This window comes from Rhinatrema bivittatum, chromosome 3 (genome assembly GCF_901001135.1).
Source record: "Rhinatrema bivittatum chromosome 3, aRhiBiv1.1, whole genome shotgun sequence".
Taxonomy (NCBI): Eukaryota; Metazoa; Chordata; class Amphibia; order Gymnophiona; family Rhinatrematidae; genus Rhinatrema; species Rhinatrema bivittatum.
Genome location: NC_042617.1, coordinates 249,516,118 through 249,543,153, shown reverse-complemented (window position 1 = coordinate 249,543,153; position 27,036 = coordinate 249,516,118). Strand labels below are relative to the sequence as shown.

Here is a 27,036-nt window from a genome sequence, read left to right as displayed (position 1 = left end):
CAAGTCCATTTCCATCATATACACAACCATCCACCAACATGCTCCAATTGACCTACAAATCCCCTCCGATTACATAACTCCTCAAGACCGACAAGAGGCGCATACAGAGGATCACTCCAGGTACCTTCTACCAAAACCACCAGACATATTACTTTAAGGGATTGGGCCCTCTCTACAGCCGGTCCCCCTTTATGGAACTCCATCCCCCCCGATCTGAGACAGGAGCCCTGCCTCCCAACCTTCAGGAAATGACTTAAGACTTGGCTGTTTAAGCAAGCATTCCCGGACCCTAATTAATCTCTCACTACATCAACATATATCTCACAGTCATTTTAGTTTCAGCAATGTATAATTATCTTTAACTGACGTTATCCTTTCCTTTTATTTCTCTCTTCTCCCAGTTCAATCTTCCTTGTTATTTGTAACTGATTTTTTTCCACACTATAGTTACAGTTTGAAGTTATTATGCACCCCTGTTCAACTGTAAACCAGCATGATGTGACTGTATCATGAATGGCAGTATATAAAAAAACCTAAATAAATAAATAAATAAAATAAAATATATGCTCAATCTCACAAAAACTCATATTCGCTCATTCCTCTCATTCACTCTCCTGATTCTCATGCACATGCACACTCATTCAGTTCTGCTCCTTTTCCACACAAATGCACAGTTCTCAGTAACTGCAAACTCTTCACTGCCAAACACTTTAAAAAGTAACGCAAATCTCTCAGGACTCAAATAGCAGCAGCCTTATCTGTTACGACCCGAAGGCTAGAAGGCCTTCGGATCCTGTTACAAGCGCGACCTCCGGCAGCTGTTATGAACCGAGGGCTGTTACAAGCGCGGAGGCGCGGTCGTCTCTAAAGCAGGTGATGTGAGCCCTTGGGCCACGGCATGACTCAGGGAGGAGCCCCAAGACACACCGCAGGAGGTGAGCTGGTATGAGCAAGAGTACGAGGAGCAGGACAAGGCTGAAGCGAAGACAAGGATACAGGGTCTGACCCTCTACCAGACCTGCACGCCCTAGGATGACCAACAACGCAATGTTGATCAATGAACAGTCCTCCGACCGTTCCAAGCCCTTTCAGACCTGCCGCTGGGTTCGGCAAAAGGCGGCAGGCCTGAGAGGACGAGGGCAGACGGAGTCCTTAGAATATAGAAGACTTTGGACGAAAACTCAGGCGAGGACACTGTAGATGAAGACTCAGGCGAGGACACTGTTGATGAAGGCATCAGGAAGGACATCGGACATCAGGAGGTACAAACGAAGAACATCAGGAACATGAAGAGATCTGAAGACATGGACAAAGGACATCAGGTACCCGAAGACATCTGGAGGCACGGACAAAGGACATCAGGAACATGAAGATAACTGAGACCTCGAAGGACATCAGGAACATGAAGACAAAGCTGTCAAAGCAGAGAAGACCACGGAGGACCTGGACCGGTCAGAAGACACAGACAACTGTGGAACCCGATCCGAAGGCCAGGAGTGACTGAAGAGGAACCCCTTTTATAGGGCTAAAGCAGGAAGTTGTCATCAGGTGGAACCCGGGGCATATCAGGCAGCGGGCCCTTTAAATGCAGAGAAGAGGTGCATGCCGGCGCCTAAGAGGAAGCAGGAAGAAGAGACAGGACCCTGGACAGCGGTGCCCAGCCGCACAGGAAGAATCAGAGCAGGGAGGAGCAGGCAGGCTACAGGCCGTCTGACGAGGACCCCAGCAATGGCGGCACGGCTCCGTGCTGCAGAGAGGAGCTGGCTGGTGTGGCCTCCCGCAGGTCTCAGCGGATCTGCCGCATGGGTCTCGGCATGGGCGTCGGCAGCGGTGGTCTCAAGCCACGCAGGTGGTGACTGGCAGCGTCCGAGTCTCGGAGGTTCTCCAACCGTGTCGGGGAAGCCAGCGCAACCAAGAAGATAGGGAATCTGCATGCCACGGACAGATTCACAACATTATCTATGATATGGCAGCAATGCAGATAGTATACCATGCCCTAGAACACTAACACACCACCTACTCGGGTTAACAGAAAAAAGCCTTACAGAAAAACTATTTGCCAGCAGAAATACTGCATCTCAGTTACACATGCAGAACACAGACAGACTCTTACCTAATACAGAGTGTAGATCGTTCATTATCCTTTCGTTCAGTAGAGACTCCTTTACATTTTCCAGCACCAAGGTGAGACTAACCGGCCTGTAGTTACCAGCCTCCTCTCTGCTCCCACTCTTGAAAAGTGGGACCAGCACCATTTTTCTCCTATCACTCGGAACCACTTCCATTTCCAGGGATCTATTGAACAGGTCGTACTGTTACGCTCTCCTCCTCCAGAGGGGAGGAGTTAGCAATCTGTTATCGCTCACCCGGCCAGGAGGGCGGAGTTAGCAACCTGTTCTGCTTTTCTCCTGAAAGGGGGAGGAGTTAGCAATCTGTCATGATCTGCTCCTCCAGAGGGGAGGAGTTAGCTATCTGTAGTGCTTACCCTGCCAGGAGGGCGGAGTTAGTAATCTGTTAGCGAACTGCTGTTAGATGCTCCTGTAAGGGAAGAAGGTAGCAATCTGTTATGGATCAACTCCCCAGGGAAGAGGAGTTGGCAATCTGTTCAATGATACTCTTCTGAGGAGAGAAGCTAACAATAGGTATATTGTATTTTGCTACAGAGATAGCAATCTATCATGCCTCCGCTTCGGAGTAGCAATCTGTTATAGGCTGCTGGCAAGTCCCATAGAAAGAGAAGGTAGCTATCTATATAATACTTCTGTAAGCGGTATTAGTGATCGGTAGTGGTTGGCTCCCACAGAGTGATAGTAGTGTAAGGAATGACCACTTGGAGGAAATGGTGAATCCCTGGGCCGATGGCAGATGACAGCGCCCCCAGGAGGAGATCCTGAGAGGAACCACCGGCTAGACTAGAATATGAAATAAACACAAATAGTTCTTTATTAGGCTGGAAGCTGGACCACTAGTGGTGGCAGTAGTGAATCGATGTGTCCGGCAGGGCTGAAGTCCTTCTGATACTGGAAAATAATCTCTCGCTGAGCTGTAGAGAGAGACTAGAAGTAGTGAATAGACAGGGTATACTAGATACAAGATGGTACACTCACAATAGTAGATGTCTGCAATGGTCTCTATGCCACAGAGAGTCTTCAGTATATTCAGGAACAGGAGCCATAGGCGAGCACTGATTCTAAACAGTCTGTAATAAGAACTCACAATAGCTGTATATGAAATGGCTTCTAGAGTAGAGGAGAGTCTGTAAAGGATTCTAGGAACATGGGCCCTCGTGGAGCGAGTACCGGTTCCTATCTGCAATCTTGCCAATATAACTCTCGATCTCCATACCTGCAATAACGTCTTGGACGGAAGGGAGTCTTCAGAGCTATAGGAATGTAGGCCCTCGTGGAGTGAGTATCGATTCCTATCTACAATAGAACTCACTGTGTTCACGTCTGCAATCGCTTCCAGGCAATGAGGAGTCTTCTGAGTATTCAGGGACGTAGGCCCTCAAGGAGCGAGTACCGGATCCCGTCTTGGCAATCTGAAATCAAGAAGAGAGAGCAGAGCCCCCATGGAGCGGGTACTCCTGGTAAGTTTGAAAAGGCCGAGCAGTGGAGAAGGATTCCCCTCGCTGACTCGGATCGTTGTTGCAAGTATCGTGGACTGCCGAAGCAAGTCCTGTTGGAGTTCCTTGCTAACTTGTTAGAGGTTAGCAAACAAAGACCTTTTAAAGTGGAAATGGATGATGTCACTACGGGGGGACGCCCCCAAGGTTCGCGCCTTTGCTGGTACAAAGTCTGGAGTGCGCTCGCCCTTACGTCATCAGGAACATGACGGATCCGTAGTGTCAAGCCAGCCCGAGGACACCAGAACTAAGATGCAGGGAGAAGCCGCAGCTGCATCTGTCCGTCAGAGCCAAAGGGAGTCGCTCCCAAGGTAGAGAGGGTGGAACGAGGAGCGAGAAGAGGCACGAACGCAGCACATACTTACTTGCATGTATTGCATATGTATCATGAAATGACAGTGAATATTACAGAAGGGTATGCTATGTGTTTTCTTTATTGCTGAATATTCGATCTGTTCTTTCATATGTAATCTGCTGAAGATAATGATTTAAGATCAGCACAATACACAGTTTTCAAATAAATAAATACATTTCATTTTGTAATTGAATTGACCTAATACCTTATATAATTGGGCTTTTATTTCAGAATCTTAGTGATAGTTATGTTTACCTCAAACATATATTTTAACATATTTACTATTATATTATAGGAACTAACTGGCTTCTTCAGATCGTACTTGAGATGGTATTTATGAATACAAATAAATCACCAATAGGAGACATTCCAATGATTGAATTTGGAACTCCAGAAAAAGTAGAGGTTGGTATAGAATACCTTGGAAACCCTGCCACAGCTTTAGTTTAGCATATGAGAGAATTGCCAGAACTTATGTGACAAGTTCATGTTGAAGAACAGAAACTATTTAACTGCTCTGGTTATCTGAGATGTAACCCCTTCCTTATAGAAACATAGAAACATAGAAATGACGGCAGAAGAAGACCAAATGGCCCATCCAGTCTGCCCAGCAAGCTTCACACACTTTTTTCTCTCATACTTATCTGTTTCTCTTAGCTCTTGGTTCTATTTCCCTTCCACCCCCACCATTAATGTAGAAAGCAGTGATGGAGCTGCATCCAAGTGAATTTCTAGCTGATAAGTTAGGGGTAGTAGGGGTAGTAACCGCCGCAATAAGCAAGCTACACCCATGCTTATTTGTTTTACTCAGACTATGTTATACAGCCCTTATTGGTTGTTTTTCTTCTCCCCTGCCGTTGAAGCAGGGAGCTATGCTGGATATGCATCGAAAGTGAAGTATCAGGCACATTTGGTTTGGGGTAGTAACCGCCGTAACAAGCCAGCTACTCCCCGCTTTGTGAGTGTGAACCCTTTTTTCTTCTCCCCTGCCGTTGAAGCAGAGAGCTCTGCTGTATTTGCATAGAAATTGAAGTAACAGGCTTATTTGGTTTGGGGTAGTAACCGCCGTAACAAGCCAGCTACTCCCCCTTTGTGAGTGCAGATCCTTTATTCCACATTTCCTCTTGCTGTTGAAGCTAGAATGATGTTGGAGTCACAGTAAGCATGTGTACGTTTATTGAATAAGGGTATTGTCTCCAGGCAGTAGCCATCATTCTGGCGAGTCACCCACTCTTCATTGGCGGCCTCTTGACATTCTGGCGAGTCACCCACTCTTCATTGGCGGCCTCTTGACTTTATGGATCCACAGTGTTTATCCCACGCCCCTTTGAAGTCCTTCACAGTTCTGGTCTTCACCACATCCTCCGGAAGGGCATTCCAGGCATCCACCACCCTCTCCGTGAAGAAATACTTCCTAACATTGGTTCTGAATCTTTCTCCCTGGAGCTTCAAATCGTGACCCCTGGTTCTGCTGATTTTTTTCCTACGGAAAAGGTTTGTCGTTGTCTTTGGATCATTAAAACCTTTCAAGTATCTGAAGGTCTGTATCATATCACCTCTGCTCCTCCTTTCCTCCAGGGTGTACATATTTAGATTCTTCAATCTCTCCTCGTACGTCATCCGATGAAGATCCTCCACCTTCCTGGTCGCCCTTCTCTGTACCGCTTCCATTTTGTCCTTGTCTTTTTGTAGATACGGTCTCCAGAACTGAACACAGTATTCCAGGTGAGGCCTCACCAAGGACCTGTACAAGGGAATAATCACTTCCCTTTTCTTACTCGATATTCCTCTCTCTATGCAGCCCAGCATTCTTCTGGCTTTTGCTATCGCCTTGTCGCATTGTTTCGCAGACTTCATATCATTAGACACTATCACCCCAAGGTCCCTCTCCTGCTCCGTGCACATCAGCCTTTCCCCCCCCATCGAATACAGTTCATTCGGGTTTCCACTCCCCATATGCATGACTTTGCACTTCTTGGCATTGAATCTCAGCTGCCATATCTTCGACCACTCTTCCAGTTTCCTTAGATCCCGTCTCATTCTCTCCACTCCTTCCGGCGTGTCCACTCTGTTGCAGATCTTAGTGTCATCCGCGAAAAGACAAACCTTGCCTTCTATCCCGTCCGCAATGTCGCTCACAAAGATATTGAACAGGACCGGTCCCAACACCGATCCTTGCGGTACACCACTTAAAACCGCTCTCTCTTCAGAGAAGGATCCATTTACCATTACACATTGTCTTCTGTCCGTCAACCAATTTGCAATCCAGGTCACCACCTCGGCACTCACTCCCAAGCTTCTCGTTTTATTCACCAGTCTCCTGTGCGGAACCGTGTCAAAAGCTTTGCTGAAATCCAAGTATATAATATCGAGCGCTCTTCCTCGATCCAATTCCTTGGTTACCCAGTCAAAAAAGTCAATCAGATTTGTCTGACAGGATCTTCCCCTGGTGAATCCATGTTGCCTCTGGTCCATCAATTCTCCGGACTGTAGATAGTTCACTATTCTCTCTTTCAGCAGTGACTCCATTACTTTTCCCACCACCGAAGTGAGGCTGACTGGTCTGTAGTTGCCAGCCTCCTCCCTGTTCTCACTCTTGTAAAGCGGGACCACCACCACTCTTCTCCAATCACTCGGCACCACTCCTGTTTCTAGGGATCTATTGAACAGGTCACACAGCGGAGCCGCCAGAACATCTCTGAGCTCCCTCAATATCCTTGGATGAATCCCATCAGGCCCCATGGCTTTGTCCACTTTCAGGTTCTTTAGCTCTTCCCACACATTTTCTACTGTAAAAGGATTTTCATCTATTCCACTTCCCACCAGTTTTTTGTTGCGTAGAGATGGTCCTTCTCCAGGGTCTTCTTTAGTGAACACAGAGCTGAAGTATTCGTTTAATATTTCTGCCATTTCTTCGTCTCCCTCCACACATTGATCATTACCACCTTTCAATTTCACTATACCACTTTGGATCTTTCTCTTTTCGCTGATGTATCTGAAAAATGTTTTGTCACCATTTTTTATCTCCTTGGCAATCCTCTCTTCTGCTTGACTTTTTGCCAACTTGATTAATTTCTTCGTCTCCCTCAGTTGATACAAATATTCTTCTTTGTGTTCCTCCCTTTGGGATCTTTTATATGTCTTGAATGCTGTTCTTTTAGCTTTAATTTTGTCAGCCACCTCCTTTGAGAACCAGATAGGTTTCAATTTTCTTTTGCTTTTCTTTACATTTCTAACATATAGAGCAGTTGCCTTGGCGATTGCTCCTTTTAGATTGGTCCACTGCTGATCCACATCTCTCTCGTTCTCCCATCCTTTAAGTTCTTCCTCCAGGTACTTCCCCATTTCCTCAAAGTCTGTGTTTTTGAACTGTAAAACTCGGGTCTTTGTGGTTCTTTTCCCTATTCTTTTAGTGATATTAAACCATACCGTTTGATGATCACTGCTGCTGAGGTGGGCACCCACCTGGACATCTGAGACATTATCTGCATTAGTGAGCACTAAGTCGAGTATAGCTCCTTCTCTGGTGGGTTCCAACACCATTTGTTTGAACAAAGATACTTGCATGGCATCCACTATCGCTCTGCTATTTTTAGTTTCTGCAGATGGGATTTTCCAGTCTACATCTGGCATATTAAAGTCACCCACGATCACCACTTCTCCCTTCTTATGTATCTTATGGATGTCTTCAACCAGGTCTCTGTCCAGTTCTTCCTTTTGGTTTGGAGGCCTGTAAACCACTCCAATATAAATGGACGCTCCGTCATCTTTTTTTAGGTCGAGCCATAGAGCTTCTTCCTTACCCCAACTTCCTTGTAGCTCAGATGCTTGGATGTTGTTTCTGACATAAAGAGCCACACCTCCCCCTTTTCTATCCTCTCTGTCCTTCCTTAACAAGTTATAGCCTGGTATTGTTGTATCCCAATCATGAGATTCTATGAACCATGTCTCTGTGATAGCAACAATGTCCAATTCTGCCTCAGCCATTAGGGCCTGCAGATCTGGGATTTTATTTCCCAAACTATGAGCATTTGTGGACATAGCCTTCCAGGTACTCTCTTTAAGGTTATTGCTTTTCCTGGACTCCTTATAAGATATTAGTTGAGATTTGCTATTCACTTCACTCTCTCTTTTTTTAGTTGTGCCACTGTTGACAGAGTTATTCATCTGAATTAGATTTTTCTTTTGGTTATGAATCTTGAAATACTGCATGCATTGTGTTTTTTCTCCCATTTCTGGTAACACTTCAATGTTTTTCTGAAGAACTTCTTCAGTTTTTAATATAGAGATGGCTTGTTCTTTTTGCATTTGGTACATTGTGTGTCTCCTCATCACAGGTCTAATTCTACCTGAGCCCACTGTATTCCTGGATTTTAAATAACTTAATGACCTGTTTGAGTGGGGGGGTGTACCTGTTGGCTGCCCATCTGTCAAGAATGGGTGACTGTGGGTCCTACCTGAGCCTAATGAATCTCCTTTTCTTGACTCTTGGTTTTTTTGTGATATTGGGGAATTATGTTCTGAGTAATGCAATGTGGGTGTATTACTTTTAATTGAAGCTAATTGATCTTTAATCTCAGTCAGCTCCTTTTTCAAGGAAGAGAGTTGTGCACAAATTGGGCAAGCTCTAAGTGTCCAGATGCTTTCCCTCAGAATAAAGGCTCTACAGCAGTTACATTGGATAGTCCTCATCATGGGAATTTGTGAATTGTATTTTCTTGACTTTTACCAATGCACTTATTTATCCCGCCGCCAATGGTACTTTAGGCAGTCTTTATTAGAAAACAAGCCCCAGGGGTGGGTGGGTAGAGGGGCAGGGTGGGAGGGAGTCAAACAGTTAAGCCTGGGACAAGCTGGGTTAAGCAGGGCACTTCTGGATGGCTCCTTGCTTTTGGTCAATTGTTTTTTTTTTTGTTTTTTTCTTTTTTTCAACTTATGCAGCAGGCAGCAAAATTAACTTAGAGTAATATCTTACTATCAAGAACTGAAACACACACTATAATTAAAATTAAAACACAGGAATTAAGAACAGAAGCTTTCTACACAAATTCTAAGCAACAGCAGAAATACTTAGCTCAATGCAGTATACACTGCCTCCAAGAGAACACACTCTAACGTGTGCCCAGGACCACAATCCTTCACAAGGCATGTCTTCTGGCAAAACTTTGCCCCCTGATTGGCAGCCCCACATGAGTATCATCCTTTCCCAATAGCAAAATAACTCCTTTGAACCTATACACAACCAACCACCCCTCTGGAAATATGTCTTACCACTCCGAAGAGGCTTGGAGGAGGAATGCCAAAGCTATTCTATCACATCACTGCTGCTGGTAAATGATACAGGTAGGGGTGCTTCAACCCTATCAGTGAGCACCCCTAATGGCATCATTTGCTGATGGCAGTGGTGGAGGCAGGAGGGCTTTGATGACACTCTTGTCCATGAAACCCAGCCCCTACTAAATGGAAAGACATGTTTCTAGTAGGGATGTGCATTCAGATTCATCTGAATGGAAAAATGTAACAAATTCGTTTATTTTCAATTTGGATTGGCTATTCTGAACCAAATGGGCTCGGTTCACAAAAAATTCCAAATCCTTTGTGGCTCACTTGGTTGCATCTCTTTGCTTTCCTCAATAAAATTTATGAGGGAAGCAAAGAAATGCAGTACGGAACCAGCTAGGGATGGAACAAGGAAGGAGCAGAATCAATCAGGTTTCATCACTTTTTCAACAGGCCTATCCCAGCTGACAGCTGTATGGATTGACATCATCATTTTTTTTTAGATGAAAGTGGAACTAAGAACACTCTGAGCAGCCAATGACAATTTTGTTCTCTATCATTCCTCTGTTGGGTCTCAGAGAGAGAAGGCAGAGATTTTGAAGCTGCTTGCTTCAAAGCTCCAGAGTTAAAAAAAAAAAATTAGAGAAAAGCTTTAAATTTAGAGGAGAAAGCAAGGTGTGCTCTTATAATCACTGTATCCTAGCTGTGCTGCTAGCAGCAGCAGCAGCAGAAACTGTAATCTCTCCGGTTTACTGTGTAATTGTATATCAGCAGGGTAAGACTGTACTTCTACACTAGGCACCATGTGTCAATGTCTGTAAGAAACATACAGAAAAAGAGTGATTTTCTCTTGCAACGTTTAGAGTATCCATTAACTGACTGTGATAGAAGGCAACTTATCTTCTCTGTGTAAATGTCAATAGCAGTGTGACATTGTACTAATTCTCTGTGTGAGTCTTGCATTAAGTTCTTAAGACCTAATTATGAAAAGGATTTACATGCACAATACCTGGCTTTGAAAATTGCCCAGGGGGGTTGTATGTGTAAAAGTTCACATAAAAGTGATTTTGTGTGTACTTTTCAGCTTATTAGGGAAATAGGCAGTTCAGAGGGTGAAGTTGGGATGAGGAAAATATTTAACAAGCATACTTTTGATTTTTGAAAGGATGTGTGCATAAATATATGCAAACACATTTATATCTGCTCCCAAGCACGCCCGCTAATTTTCAAAGCAGATGTATGCCTGCAAATCTACTTTAAATGTTTGAACTTAATTCTGCATGTTCTTTCTACCTCCCTGTATACTTAGTCAGTAAGTATCTGCTATTCACTGTGCTCTGTTTGTTCCAAAAGTGACTGTGTGGGTCCACACTAGGGTGTACTTTAATTGTAACACTAAAAGATGCTACCCACTAGTGATCTGTTTGAATAAATTCCATCATGTCACGGTCATCAGGAAGCAGATGTGGCAATGAAAGGGGAAGAAGGAAGACTGTTTTTTCTTCAGAGAGACCTGGGGGCAAGTACAAGTAGCAATGGCAGTGATGAGAGCATGAGCATGAAAACAGGGAGCCCTCCATCAAGGTCAGAAGGATTTTTTTTTATAAGGGGGAGACTAGCTAGAGATGCAGAGTTGGTTAAGAATCTGGAACAGCCGCCACTTGCTTTCATCTCAACTATTAGTAGGGTGCAGGGGCTGAAAAAGGCATGAAAAAGGAACACTTAATGCAGGTGGCAGCAGCAATGAGTGAGTATCAGCAAAAACCAGCACAGCACTCCCTGTTCTGTTCTGACCAGTGTCTGTGGTATAGATTGCTGCAGAATATATGGGGGACTCATATGAGGGATTTGGAGAGTTAGAGGAAGGAGATATTGAAAATATAGAGGTCGATATTCAGTCACTATCTGGTTGAACAAGTTAGCTGGTTAAACATATCTGGTTAACTTGTTTGGGATATTCAGCAGCGCAGCATTTTGTTGAAAGGTCATCAATAGAGGGAAGGTAGTGGGCCATTTTTCAAATGGTGATATTGCTCCATCATTTGCAAAAAACCCCATTTGTGTCGGGTTCAGGCGAGGCCGGTACATGTCTGTGGATTCCTTCCTTCACTCAGAGCAATAGGAGCAGGAAAGCCACAGCAAAGGGGAAATCTGCTTCCCTGACCCACCGGCCCCTTCCAGCAGCAAAGAGGCAGGCCAACAGCCTCCACTCAGGAATAACGTCAGGAAATACTTCACGGAAAGAGTGGTAGGTGTATGAAATGCCTTCCCAGAGGAGGCAGTGAAGACAAGAATGGAAATGGGATTCAAAAGGGCCTGGGATAAATGCAGAGGAATGAAGAAAGGAGTAATTTGTGTTAACTGGGATAACCTGCATAGAGCTATAGTTATTATCCTAAAAAAATAATTATAAAAATAAAATAAACTTGCTGGCCAGACTGGATGGGTCTTTTTCTGCTGCCATTTACTATGTTGTTATGTTACTATGTCACCCCTGCATCAGCAGCAAGCCACCATGGAGCACATGCGGCGATGTTTGCTATCACTCTCGTGGGGCAGGAGGCAGGCAGCATCTAAGGTGATGACACAGACCATCGGGAAAATGATTGCCTTGGGTGACCAGCTCCTGCATTGGTTGAGGACATGGACTTTAAATGGCTGCTGCCCATTATAGCCCCAAATTACAAATTTTCATCCAGCACAATATTTAATAGCTGGGTGTTCTCTGCCCTGCACACGTAGTACCACACCTGGATGCAGATGCAGTTGTTCAAGGCAGAGGAGAGTCGCATCCATTTTATGAGTGACATCTGGACTACCTCGAATGCTTCCTACATCTGCCTCTCCCTGATGGCATACTGTTGTCATCTGTATGAGGCAGGGGCAAGTAGCAACTCTAGTGGGAGCACACCAGAAGAATACAGGTGGGTTGTGCTGCATACCTTAGTGATAAACGAGCCATACTTCTGCCCATAACTTAGCAGCAATAAGGGGAATGAAGGGAGATTGGTGGCTAGGCCGGAAACATGACTGTTGCTAGGATTATTTAATACAGATGGTACTAGCAACATGATCAAGACAATGAGCAATGAGCACTACAAGGGAATCCAATGCTTTGCACACTTGTTGCACCTGGCAGTAAGGAAAGTCCTGGGGCTAAGGGAAAAGAAACTCAGCAGCTGTGTCCTGCAGGAAAATAGCAGGGCATTTTAACTGGAGTATGAAGGGCAGGGAACAGCTCCATGAGAAGTAGGCTGCTGTTTAGCTTAGCCCCAAATTACAAAGTTCCCTTCAGGGCAACATTTAGTGGGTGGATGATTCTTAATCTGTACACTCAGTGCTGTGCCCAGCAATGTTCCCTCTAAATTTTGAAACACTGCAATTTACATCATCAGCCACTGTGTAGCTTTGCTAGTTAGTTAGATAAATGTATCTGGCTAACTAATGCTATATATTCAGTGGCACAAATACTTTGCTGGATATATAAAGATATCTTAAGGGATTAGGACAGTTCAATGGGACAACCAGAGTTAGCTAGAACTCATCTCCTCCCCGGAACACCTCTGGACTGCCCCTGACTTATCCAATCAAATTCTAGCTGGATGAGGCCAAATAAAAACATTAAATTTTATTCCAGATCTTCTGCATCAGTACAACTGAATCACCATTCTCAAACATGTTAGAACATATTGCTTTATTATTCTAAATATTTGCAGTGATAGATTTAAGATAAAAAAATTATTGGCTTTACTTGGACCCTTCAGAATGGCATTGCATGCTGAGTCAGACTACAGGTTCACTGGGCCCAGCCTTCTCCAATTGGATTGGCCACTGTCAGAGGACTATGAATCTGGCTGCTAGATAGCTCCTCCTCCCCCACCATCACCCCTAACAAGAGCCATCACTCAGACCCACTCTAGCCCCGCCTTAAAGGTTGAATGATGCAGCAAGGCCAGCCCTATAAAGACCTCCATTACAGCAGCATACTCCCTGCCTCAGCATGGAGTCTCTTCTGTGCCATTGGCCACTTGATTTTGTGCTTTTGCCTGTTTAAGCTTACTCTTATTATGTGTATAGCTCCTGCCCTGTTTAAGCCTTCCAGCCTGTCTGCCCTGCCTTGTCTTGTCTCTTGCCTTGTCTTGTTTGGAATACAAAAAAATAAAAGATATATCCGTAAATATATATTTAAATATTTATTAGACGCAAAAATTAAAAGAATCCAAAATTCTTATATTGTACAACAATTTGTGCCCATAAAAACCACCCCACCATATCATTTAACAAATACAACTAATAATACTCAATAATGTGACAATTCACAAAAATCAAATAAATCCATATACACAAAGCACAAAACCATTCCCATATACACAACAAAGGGCCCTTGTTTCACCAATGTCTCTGGCTTTATTACAGGACTTTAGCAGATGTTATTCCTCATATTATACATATATTTATACATTTTTACAATACCATCTCAGTACAAATTTTAATTGTGTATTACATAGTTCTTAGGTCAAACCAATTTCCCACTGATCTTGGAAGCAAATTCCTCATATATTAAGTTTATTCCAGAGAACATGTGCTTAATTTTCTGTATTTGCTAATCAGCTGGTGTAAAGGCAGATATTTAGCGCTTTCTGTCTTTAGTCATAAATTATTTTTATGCAGGAGGAAACAAATACCATTGTTTGTAGTAGAATTTGAACAGGTATTCTACAGTGATTTATTTTGAGTTGTGTGTTACAAAGAGGAGGCTCTTTGGAGGCCTTGCATACTGTTACGTGCGGACTGCTAGGAGAGTGATCCCATTTGAGGGGATTGTGTGTCCTTGGGCCTCGGCACGATCCCGGAAGAATCCAAGACAGCACCGAGGGTTGGCGAGACTTGTCCAAGCATGGGTGAAGACGGAGTCTGACCCTCTGCCAGACCTGCATGCTTCTGGAAGGCCAACAACGTAATGTTGGTTATTGAACAGTCCTCCGACCGTTCCCAGCCCTTTTGGACCTGCTGCTAGGTATCGGCAAGAAGCAGCAGGCCGGACTGAGGATGAAGGCAGACGGAGGCCTTGTAACCCAGAAGACTCAAGACGTGGACGAGAAAACTCTGGATGTGGACGAGGAGCTTGGAAGACTAGACGAGACGAGGAGCTTAGAAGACTCTGGATGACACAAGGAGCTTGAAAGGTTCAGACATTGGCACTGCCTCTCAGGGCGCCCTACACAGCCCACCAACACGGGCGGACCCAATGGGCTGGTCACGGACCACTCTGTCCCACTGCATGCCCTACACAACCTGAAGAGGCTGGTCACGGACCATGCGGAGAGCGGGACAAGCGCAGGAAGGGAATCCAGCTGATATGAAACTCCAATGACGAGAACAGGAACCGACGAGATGGATTTACCCCAAAGAGGTGTCATTTGGAGAACCTAAGGAGCTGTAGGGTCAAGAGGACTCAGAACAAGCGAAGGAGGAGCGGAACCTCGGAACATCAGGAAGACTGGAACATCAGGAAGTCTGGAGCATCAGGAAACCTGGACAAGGAACCTCAGAACATGAAGACATGGAACATCAGGAAGCAACTAGGACTAGGGAGACAATGAAGACTCAGGAAGCAAGACAGGACATGGAGCTCCAACGAAGACCTGACGGAGCGCTGGAAGATGAGACTTCCAGGAGTGAAGAACTCCAATGCATGGCAAGGCAGGAGTGCTGGAGAAGCTCTTTTATAAGGCTAAGACAGGAAACATCATCAGGTGGGGCCCGGGTCATATCTGGCCGCGGGCCCTTTAAATATAGTGAAGAGGCACAGCCACGTGCCTAGAGAGGCTGAAGCAGGAAGAAGCAGCTGACGGCGTCTGTGCCGCGAAGAAGAGCTCAGAGGCGGCCACAGGACAGGCCCCAGCGGTGGCGGCTCCATGCCGCTGAAGATAAGGCAGACTCGCGGCTCTCTGCCGCTAAGGAGGAACAAGACCGCGGCAGTCCAGACTGCGGCAGCAGTGGTGGCCTCCAGGCCGCTTGGGAGGCAAGCAGGGTGGCAGTTCGGGCTGTGGAGAGCGGCAGTCTCAGCGGCTCCCTGCCACGAGACAGAAGAGAAGTCGACAGCATCTCTTTGGCGGCTTCTCGGCCGCGACGGGAAGAGCAACGCAGGAAAGGTGGGAGGCCTGCTCGCGGAGGAACTCCGCGGGCAGGAGTCATAACAGTGTGCTGATGCTGATCTTTTTAATTAAGGAGATTGCTGGCTTTATGATGTTTCGTTAGAGGTTAAAATTGCCTCTGACTGAGGGTTATTAAATGTGTTTGTTAAATGATATCATAGGGGTGGTTTTTATGGGAACAGATTGTTGTACAATATAAGAATTCTAGATTATTTTAATTTTTGTAACTAATAAATATTTAAATATATGTTTATGGGTATATCTTTTATTTTTTTGTATTAGTTAATGCTATGAACTGGTATGGTTGTGGACCCTGGATCATAGTGAGAGCTGACTCCATCCACAGGGAGGAGCCCTGTGGGGACTCACTACGATAGGCATGGCCCCAGCAGAGATGGACACAATTGTAATGAGACTTTATTGTACTGAAACTTAGGGAAAGTACCCACCAAGTAGGAGATGAGACACAATCCAGAGTAGAGAGGTAGCTCAGCAATGATATCCCCGGTAGTGGCCGGCAGAACGGAGTACGCCGAGAATCACAGAAGGTTGGTAGAGAAGTATAGGAGGTCAGCACAGCTGGGTAGATGATGATACTAACTCTGAAGTACAGATAGCGGGTTACTGCGGTGATCACGGTAGTGGCCCGAAGCACAGAGTACACCGGAGGTTCCATCAGCAAAAGTAAGCGTATTCCCAAGACTGAACCCCATACTTCGGCCAACCAGCATAACAGTTAATTTAATACCCGGGTTTATACCTTCGATATTTGTCATTACTGTTGTAGTTACCGCCTGTCTTGTTTGGGCCTATCCTGTCTGCCTGTATTCTGTGTCCTGTCCTTCCTTGGCCCTCCAGTAACCTCCCTTGTCTGTGTGTTTCCCAGTTGTGCTTCTGTTCCCTGTGGGCCTTCTAGTGACCCTTCTGTCCCTGTGGGCTTCCTAGTGACCCTTATGTTCCCTGTTGGCCTCCGAGTGGCCCTTCTGATCCTCATAGTTCTCCCAGTGGCCCTTCTGTTCCCCATGGGTCTCCCTGTGGGCCTCAGTGGCCCTCCTGCTTCCTGTCTAAGTCTCCAAGTGGCCAAGCTCTCCTGTGTGTTCCTTGCCCAGTTTAATATTTCAGTCTTGCCCTGTTTTTGTTCTTTCCTTGTCTGCACTGTCTTGCTGGTGCACTCCCTGTTCCTGTAGGAGCCTGTTCCTGACCCACTGCACTACCCTCTAGAAGACCTGCCAGCCACTAGCACCGGAGGGCTCAACCAAAAGGGAAGGTAGCTGGTCAGGCAGATCTATGCTGGTTCTGCCTGCTTTTGATCCCAGCAGAAGACCACCACCTGATCTTCCTGCTCTTGACTGCTGCTAACCCTGCTTGGGGGTCTCCACAAATCAGCCCAGCCCAGCTGTGATAGATAGACAAGATGCTAGGCCTAATGGACCTTTGGTCTGACACAATGTTCTTATGACATGTTGTTTTCTCTGCAGAAGAGGTGCAAACCAGGAAATATTATGCTGGTCACTCAACCTAATCTGCATTTCCTGGCATATATTTCCTGTATGCAAGAGTCAGACTGGTGTGACTTGAGCCATGCTTGTTTAATTTTCTTGCTTCTTGTGTTTTCAAGAGGGTAGAGCAGCAGCCTTCACCAAGGGTGTTAACAACTCATCTGCATCCTGATTACATCCCAAAGTCATTCTTTAAAAATAAAACAAAGGTAAGTGCCTTGCTTTGTTCTTCTCAACAGATTTTTTCATGGTAATGAATCTGTTCCTCTACAGCCTTTGGGTTGAAATTGATATAGTTTCTATCTGAAATTCACAGTTCAATGTGACTGGAATACCAAGATCTCTTCCAAAGTTCCAACAGTCAGAACTTTCAGGTTTCCGTCTGACTTTTCTCATTGCTGTAATAATTTTCAACAATTTCTTTTCAAAATATTAGCACCCCAAAATCACACTTTTTAAAGTTGCAGCTCTTGCTGTTTTTTATTCTTTGAAGAAAAGCATTTGTAGTTTTAGTAAAAACAGACTTGACAAACTCCTTTTCTTTTGCTAATGGTAAGAATTCTTCCATATTACTTCTGCTTTGATTTTTGTGCCATTGAAATTGCAGTAGAGGCCTGAAGAAGATTTTAGCATCACAAAAATGGCTGGAAGCCCTGGAATGCTGGTATATTTAAATAAGGGGCCCAGTAAATGGCTATTTCTGGCTCTAATGCCCCACTTTCTCACTCGCTTCCTCTCTCCTAGGTTTTTCGTTCCTACCATTTCCATTTTTCTCACACCTTCCCCTCTGTAGCTTCTCTTACTGTCTTCCCTCAGGAATGCTTGTTTAGTTTAGTTTATTGATTTGTTGCTCGCTATCTACATATACAGACCAAAGCGAGTACTTGTACTTTTTCTTCTTTAATCCTGTAAGCAGGACCCTGACTTTTCCATCCTGTGCCCGTCTATTCTCCTCCCTCACTTCTTCTGTGCCCCTCAGGCCTTTCTCCCTTCTTCTCTTGTACCAGAATTGTATTGGGCACCACTGGCCTGATTAAAATACTTTCAGGTGCATTTAGACATGTTGCCTGTACATATTATGTAAAATCCAGAGTGTCTGGGTCAAACAAACACAAGAGCCTTTCTACTAAAGGGTACTATAATTGGAAGATTGCAGCAGTTAAACTTGATGAACAAATATAATGATATATTTGGAGGATAACTTTAAAACACCTGCGCATCCATATATGCATGTATATGGCCATGCACACATCTACCCTATTATTACATAACCCGCAATTACCATATATGCACGAGTTATAAAATACACATAAATCTACCCTGCAGCATTCGCACACATGTAAAATATATGCATGAATAGATATTCAAATTAATCTTATATTCTGTTTAGCCGGAGAAGTCTTAAAAGTGCTACTTATCTGGCTAATTAGATGCCCAAGACTTATCCGACTATCTTACTTAGAAGGAGATTTATTAAGCCATGATAGTTTATTGCAGGAGGGCCAAATATCATGGGGGGAGGAGTCCCTGCGATCTAGCAATTGAATACAGATTTGAGACACTCAGACTAGCTCTGAGTAAAGCCACCTTCCCCGGACCACCTCCCCAGACCACCCCCGCAAAGAAAGTGCGTGGCACATCGCGTGCTTAAGGTATAAATAGTACAGCGTCATCAGGAATAGCATCACAGAGCACTGAGTGAGAGCGGCGATTGGCTGCATTAGAAAAATGCTTAGCTCTGATAGGTTGCATTCTGGTCTCCTTGCCAACCTGTCTGACCCACTCTATGACAAGGCTGTGAGGTCACTTATGACTCACAGGAAAGGGCTGGTTTTTGCTATCTCCTATTTCAAACGGCCGCTAAGAAATCACTGCGAGCCAAAAGAATGAAACTAATATGATATGTTGTATTCGTGGGGGTTCGCGATGCATTTCGCAAACCCACGAATACAACAAATAGGGACTTATTTGTTGCAGATTGCCCATGTGTTGAAAACAAATACACATCCCTACTGGAGTATACCTGGCTCTACCTAAGAAGATGCCTTATAGACTTCAATTGGTGCAGACAAGTGCTGCCAGAATTATGCTAAATCAAAAACAGGGGATCATATTACACCAGTGGTTCTCAACCTTTCTAATGCCGTGACCCCGCAATACAGTTCCTCATGTTGCGGTGACCCCTCGCCCTGCCCTCGCCCCGCGAGGGCGGGGTGAGGGCGGGGCGAGGGTGGGGCTTTGGTCATATGGGGGCGGGGTTATGGATGGGGTTGGATTTTAGTGCATACTTATTTATTATGACATTTATAAACAGAACCACCATTCCTCATAAAACAATAAAATTAAACATAAAGCATCAGTTATAATAGTAAAACCATACTAATAAAAGAATATTTTAAAATTACTGATAAATAGAATTTCTATTAATTAAAATCATATACATTTTATAATTTCCCAAACACCAATAAAATATTTCAAAACAGCACATATATCAAATAACACACAATAATTAAAACTAATAAGGATTTTAAAAAGCCCCTGCTGTCCATACATGGGAGCTCTTGATTTCCAGTCACCCTGATATTGTCGAGGATTAGGAGGTTATCCTCTCTCTCTCACACATACTCACATGTCCATTCTCTCTCACACATACACAGTCACATACATACACATTCATGCTCTTATACCCACCATAACCTCTCACTCTCACAGACACTGATACACTCTCAGGGTGTAAAACACTCTCTCCCCCCCCCCCCCCCCCCCACTCACACACACTCTTACTCCCCTGGATTTTCTCATACACACTCATGCTCTCACTCTTACTGGCTCCCTCACAACCTCAGAGCCTCTCAGATAAAACTCTATGCAGCAGAAATAATGCTGAATGTTGAGAATTGTGTTATGCAGACTAATCTGGAAAATGCACTAATTTCTACATGAGTCATAATGAATCAGTCCTCAGCTGCAGGCTTCAATTGATTATCCTGGCTCCCTTAATGTTTGCCAAATACAGTTCATGTGTAACAGCAATCCTAATTCTCCACCAGATCAAGCTGATTTCACATCCCACTTCATACTTTGTCACCTCCAGCTGAGTCAAACAATTAATCTAATTACTGCCACGTGGCTATTGGGGAGGCGCTGATTGCTGCTATTGGCACTGAAGCCCATTCTGCTGCCTCCTTTGTGCAGGCCCCCGTGGGTTTCCACTTCCTCCATGTTGATCTCGTACATTGTGAGATCCGCCATAGAGAAAGTGCTACTCTTGCACATTCCCAAAGATTACATGTACCAATCAGTAAAAAGTAATTTATTTTTTTTTTACATCTGCTTCCCTTTCTTATTTTTTTGCCATTTTCTTTTATATTGCCTTTTTTTCTATTTCTTTTCTCTCCACCTGTCTTCTTCCCTCAAACACACAGTCAGGTTCTCATTCTCACGTGCATTTCTCTCTCACACACACATACACACACAGGCTCTCACTGTCACATGCTCTCTCTCTCATGCAATCATTCATACACACAGTCTCTCACTGGCACAGGCTGTCTGAGTCTCACACACAAGCTCTCTCACACCCCCACATGCTGCCTTGCTCAAGCACAGGCTCTCACTCTATCATGCTGTCTCTTTCACACACACAGAGGCTCTCACATGCTGTCTCTGCAAACACACACAGTCTCTCAACTCACTCTCACACACAATCTCTCAACTCATCTCATACTCGCACACACCTCTCTCTCACCTCTGGGCCTCTTCTTTATGGGTTGCCACAGGATGGGCTCTGCAGCGGCCCTAGTCTTCCCGGCCCCGCTGCTCCTCTTCTGCACGCGGCTGAAGCACCTCTTCTACCCACGCGGCTGACGCGCCTCCTCCTTCCTGCCCGTGTGGCTCCGGCAACATTTGTCTTCCGGGGCAGGGCGGGCAGGAAGGAAGTAGGAGGAGCACCTGCAGTGGCTGATACACCTCCTTCCTGCCTGCGCGGCTCCAGCCACATACTTTACTGCGACGCGCTAGCTTTTTGGGCCATGTCTCTTCCAGTGGCGTAGCCAGAATTGATTTTTTGGGTGGGCACAAGGTTAACATGGGTGGGCTGTAGGCATGCAGGTCTACTAGTTGTTTTTTTTACTGATAAATAATGCCAAATTATGCAGCATAGCATTCACATCTACGCCTAAGTATGAGGTTTACTTAATGATACAAACATAATTCACGGTGATTTGTGGTACTTTAGCCTTCTTATTATTACGATTTTATACACGGCTCCTACCTGTCCATAAATTTTGAGAGAGAGGTTGTGTTGCTTATATTTAAATTGCTAACATCTCAAAATATAGATATATATTTTTACCTTTGTTGTCTGATCTTTGTATTTTTCTAATCAGTTGGTCCTGGTCTCTTTTTCCCATTTTTTCCCTTATAGCTCATTTCCTAATTCCTTTTCAGTGTCTTTCTTCTATTACTGTCTTCTTCCCTTCCACACACACACACACACATACACGCTTTCTCTCACAGACTCCCTCTCACACACTCAAGCTGTCACTCTCATATGCTCTCCCCCCCCCCCCCCAACAAGCTCACATTCTCTGCAGACACACATACAAGTTCTCACTTTCTCACCCCTCCCCAGGCTTATATTCTTATGCACACACAGACGCACATCCAGGCACCCATTCTCACCCACACACATAAACCCAGACTCCCATTCTCACCCACAAACCCATGCTCCCAGTCTCACCCACACATATTCAAGCTCCCATTCTCATCCATACATATACACATTTAAGGTCCTATTCTCACCCACACATACACACATTCAAGCACCCATTCTTATCCACATATTCAAGCTTCCATTCTCACCCACCCACACAAACCTAGGCTCTCATTCTCACCCATATATACACACATTCAAGCTCCCATTCTCACCCACCCACAAACCCAGGCTCCCATTCTCAACCACACATACACACATTCGAGCTCCCATTCACCCACATATTCAAGCTTCCATTCTCACCCACATACACACCCAGGCTCCAGTTTTCACACACACACACTCCCATTCTCATTATTTATTTATTTATTTAAAATTTTTATATACCGACATTCATCCAGGATATCATATCGGTTCACATTGTAACATAAACTGGCGCCAGGCATGGCGCTTTACATTGAACGATTAAAACATGCGAACAAGGTATTAAAAGGGGGTGGGTGATAACATGGGAAAGTTTGCATTAATTATATTATAGCAACATTTGCAATTATATACATATGTACAATGGAAAATAAAGACTAAGAAGTGCAGGCAGGCTAGTGAGGGAGAAAGGGGAGGAGGTGAGAGGAGAGCTGAGATGGAGGGAGGAGCGGGGGAAAGAAGTAGGAGGGGGAAAGAGGGGAGGGGAGAGAGGGAGAGAGGGACAGTGAAGGGGAAAGTAGAGGGGGGAGTGGAAGGTGGATATAATGGATAGGAAGAGTGAAAAATTAGGTGTATGCTTTAGCAAAGAGCCAGGTCTTAAGCTTCCGCTTGAAAGATTTGAGGCATTCCTCTTGCCGTAAGTCAACTGGCATTGTATTCCAGAGGGTCGGCCCGGCTATCGATAATGCACGGGCTCTCGTGGAAGTAAGTTTGTAGAGTTTAGGAGAAGGGATAGGCATGGTTGCAAGGTGTGCATGTCTGGTAGGCTTAATAGACTGGTGTAAATGGAAGGAATCGTTAAACCAATTCATTTCAGGGTTGTATAAGGCCTTATGGATTAGAGAGAGCGCCTTATATTGTATGCGGGAAGCTATTGGAAGCCAATGTAAATCTTTTAGAACAGGGGTAATGTGGTCATGTTTACGTAAGTTGGTCAATATCCGGGCTGTGGTGTTTTGCAGGATTTGAATGGGATGGATGGCATTGTTGGGTAGGCCGAGAAGTAGGGAATTGCAGTAGTCAGTCTTGGCGAAGATTGTAGTTTGAAGCACTGTACGGAAATCGGGGGGGTGTAGTAGGAGTTTGAGTTTTTTTAGTGTGTGGAGTTTAAAGAAGCCGTCTTTGAGTATGTTATTGATGAATTTCTTAAGTGTGACATGACCATCAAGGATGATTCCCAGATCACGGACTTGTTGGGCAAATTGGAACTGCGTAATAGGGGGGAGGATTGGTTGGTTTTGGGGTGAGATGAGCATGATTTCAGTTTTCGTGGTATTAAGGGCTAGGTGGATGGAAGATAGGAGATTGTTAATGGAGAAGAGGGTTTCATTCCAGAAATCCATGGTTTTCGATAGAGAGTCGGTGATGGGTATGAGCAGCTGAACATCATCAGCATATATGTAATGAGGGAGATTTAGACTGGAAAGGAAGTAACAGAGAGGTAGGATGTATATATTGAATAGGGTAGAGGATAGGGAAGAACCCTGAGGGACACCTCGGTTGAGGGGGATGGCCTTGGATACGTGATTTCCTAATTGAATTTTGTAATCTCTGTTGCTGAGGTAGGAATTGAACCAGTTGTGGGCAACGCCTGTAATGCCAATTTCAGTCAACCGCTGTAGGAGAATAGGTTGGCTGACGGTGTCAAAAGCGGAGGATATGTCAAGGAAGGCAAGAATGTATGATTGCCCTTTCTCAAATCCTTTGATAATGTGGTCTGTCAGGGAAGGTAAAAGAGTCTCAGTACTATGAGATTTCCGAAAACCGTATTGTGCGGGGGCAAGGATATGATTATCTTCAAGGTATTCTGTAAGTTGCTTGTTGACAGTTTTTTCAAGGAGTTTAGAAATGAATGGAAGATTTGATATAGGGCGATAATTAGCTGGATCAGAAGGGTCAAGTTTGGGCTTCTTTAGAATAGGTTTGACAATTGCCTGTTTCAGGGGGAGGGGTACCTGCCCAGAGTTAATGGACAGGTTAATGATTTTGTTAAAGGTTTGGCAATGATGTTGGGTATTGTGAGAAGATGTTTAGTGGGTATAGTGTCAGATGGGTGAGTGGACGGTTTGGCTTTCTTGATAAAGGTTTCTATTTCTAATGTGGAAGTGCAGTCTAGGGAGGAGAGAACTTTAGTATAGTTACTGGTCTTTGTTTGATTGATGTCCAATTCGAAGTGGTTGCTGGGACCGGTAGAGGAGGAGAACTTGGATAGCAATTTATCTACTTTGGTTTGGAAGAATGTGGCAAGTTCTTCGCATTTGGATTTGGCTACTACATCAGGGATGTCGGGAGTAGTTGTCTTGGTGAGTGAGTTCACGTAGTCGTATAGTACTTTAGGATTGTATTGGAATTGGTGTATTTTGTTGGCATAGAAGTCTCGCTTTGTCATGTTAAGTTTGTCACTATAGAGGTTTAGGGAGGATTTAAATTGTGCCAGGTGAGTATGTGAGGGATTCTTACGCCAGATCTTTTCAGATTTCCGAAGTTGTTGTTTAAGGTTTTTTAGCTCTTGGGAGTACCATGGTTTCTTACTCTTATTGTTTTGCGGACAGACACGTTTAGATTGCAGGGGACAGGTGGTGTTAGCTATGCTGTTGGTAATGTCATACCAGGAAGCAAGTGCTATATCTGCATTGGTGAGCTCGAGGTGGTCAAGTTTGTTGTCGAGAGCTGATATAAGGTCATCTCTGGTGCAATTTTTTCTGTAATGAATGGTTTTGTAAGTGTTGTCATGGCAGGAGGGTGTCTTAATGGAGAGAGAGGTTTTAATGAGGTGATGATCAGACCAGGGGATGGGTGTGTGAGAAGGGGGGTCAGTTTGTATGAGGGCTTTGGTGAAGAGTAGGTCGAGGGTATGGCCCGCCTTGTGAGTAGGAAAATGGATAGATTGCTTATAGCCTAAAGCAGGGGTCAGGAACCTTTTTGGCTGAGAGAGCCATAAACGCCACATATTTTAAAATGTAATTCCATGAGAGCCATACAATATGTTTAAAACTAAATACAAGTAAATGTGTGCATTTTATGTAAGATCACACTTTTAAAGTACAATAAGTCTCTGAAAATATTACACCAGGCCTTAAGACACCAATACATCTCCTATTAGGAAAACGGACCAAGTCAGGCTGCTATAGAGTCCTACACAGAAACTACACGCCAGCAGAAAACCTCACCTGAATCACGTGCTGTCCCTCACCTAACATAGAATAAAGAGACCAAAACGCATAACAAGAAGCATGCAGACAAAAACTGAATTGGAAACTGCAACAAGCCAGAGTCTCTGTATGCAGTGTAACAAAGGAAAAAAGAAACATCACACATCCTTATAAAACAAATCAAGAAATATAAAATCATCAGCAGTAAAACTGTACTAACAAAAGAACATATTTCGAAACAGCTGATGAGTGGAATATCCAATAATTAAAAACTCATATAAAACATTTCCAGATACCAACAAAATATTTCAAAATAGCAGACACAAAGATCCAGTAATGAAAAATAATAAGGATACAAAAATTTTTTTGCTCTGCATACCTGGGAACGTTTGATATCCAGGTGTCCTGAGATTGTTCTGAATTAGCAGGAGGTGGGGTGGTTTGCTTGGAACTTTCTCCTCTCTCAGTCACATACCAGCGCTCTCTCTCACACTGGCTCTCAATGACACACCTATACACACATGCTCTCAGTCACTCACATATACAAATGTTTTTTCTCTCTCACTTATATAGGCTCTTAATTACACATTTACACACATGCTGTCTATCTTTTCACGCTTACACACACACAGGCTTTCAATCACATAAATACATGCTGTCTTTTTCTCTCACACACAGACTCTCATTCACATGCTTACAAACATGTCCTCTCTTTCTCTCATTTACACACAGGCTCTCAATCACATACTCACATGCTCCCTCACCTAAATCAGCTCTCAATCACACACAGACACACATGGTCTCTCTCTCTCATTTAAACACAGGCTCTCAATCACATACTCACATGCTCCCTCACCTAAATCAGCTCTCAATCACACAGACACACATGGTCTCTCTCTCTCATTTAAACACAGGCTCTCAATCACATACTCACATGCTCCATCACCTAAACCAGCTGTCAATCAGACACAGACACACATGATCTCTCTCTTACTTATACACACAGGCTCTTAATCATACATACACATGATCTCTCTCACACATAAAGGATCTCAATCATACACACATACTCTTTCAAACAAACAGGTTTTCAATTACAAACTTACACATACAGGGTCCCAATGGTAAACTTACATTCATGCTCTCTCTCTCACAGGCAGGATCTCAATCACAGACATACTCTCTTTCACATATACAGGCTCTCAATCATTCACATACATGCAATCTCTCACTCACACACACAGGATCTCAAACACACATGCTTGCTCGCTCATTCACTCTCTCTCTCCCCCCCCCCCCACCCCGGGAACTCGCGGCAGCAGCAGCCACCTCCCAACGCTAACCTCCTTCATTTTCAGCCCTCGCGGAGGCGAAGGCGGAGTCCCATCGGCCGCGGTTGAAGATTTTCATTTTCCTCCGAGCCGCGCTCCAGTCTTCTTCCCGTCGGACACTAGCGTGCCTGCGCGGGTCTTCCCGCGCAGGCACCCGATGCTCTCCACTTCCTCTTCCGGGCCGCGGGAAGAAGAGAGCACGCCGGTGCTCTCTTCTTCCCGCGGCCCGGAAGAGGAAGTGGAGAGCATCGGGTGCCTGCGCGGGAAGACCCGCGCAGGCACCCGATGACTCCAGCGCTGGCACCCGGCTGACACCCGATGACTCCCGCGCAGGCACCCGGATGACTCCAGTCGGCGTGTTCTCTTCTCCTCCCCCCCGCGGCCCGGAAGAGGAAGTGGTGAGCATCGGGTGCCTGCGCGGAAGAAGAGACCACGCTAGTGTGGTCTCTTCTTCCCGCGCAGGCACCCGATGCTCTCCACTTCCTCTTCCGGGCCGCGGGGGGGGGGGGGGGGGGGAGGAGAAGAGAGCACGCCGGTGCCGCTGACTCCAGCTGTCCTGCCGCGTTCCGCCCGGGCTGACAGCATTTTAAGCCCGGGCGGCGGAGGACCGGGGAGCAGCTGGGTCAGCGGGGAACCGCGAAGTATGGCGACACTTGTCTGCGAGCCAGATGCAGCCCTCAAAAGAGCCATATCTGGCTCGCGAGCCATGGGTTCCCGACCC

At 45.0% G+C, this 27,036-nt stretch overlaps 1 protein-coding gene across 1 annotated transcript in view; it reads left to right on the top strand.

Moving 5' to 3' along the window:
• The window catches only part of LOC115087337 (sulfotransferase 6B1-like), a 95,547-nt gene that overhangs the window by 9,120 nt on the left and 59,391 nt on the right, over nucleotides 1-27,036 (top strand). The window contains 2 exon segments of the mRNA XM_029594427.1: nucleotides 4,276-4,385; nucleotides 17,037-17,126. Coding sequence (XP_029450287.1) covers nucleotides 4,276-4,385; nucleotides 17,037-17,126 — 200 coding nt within the window.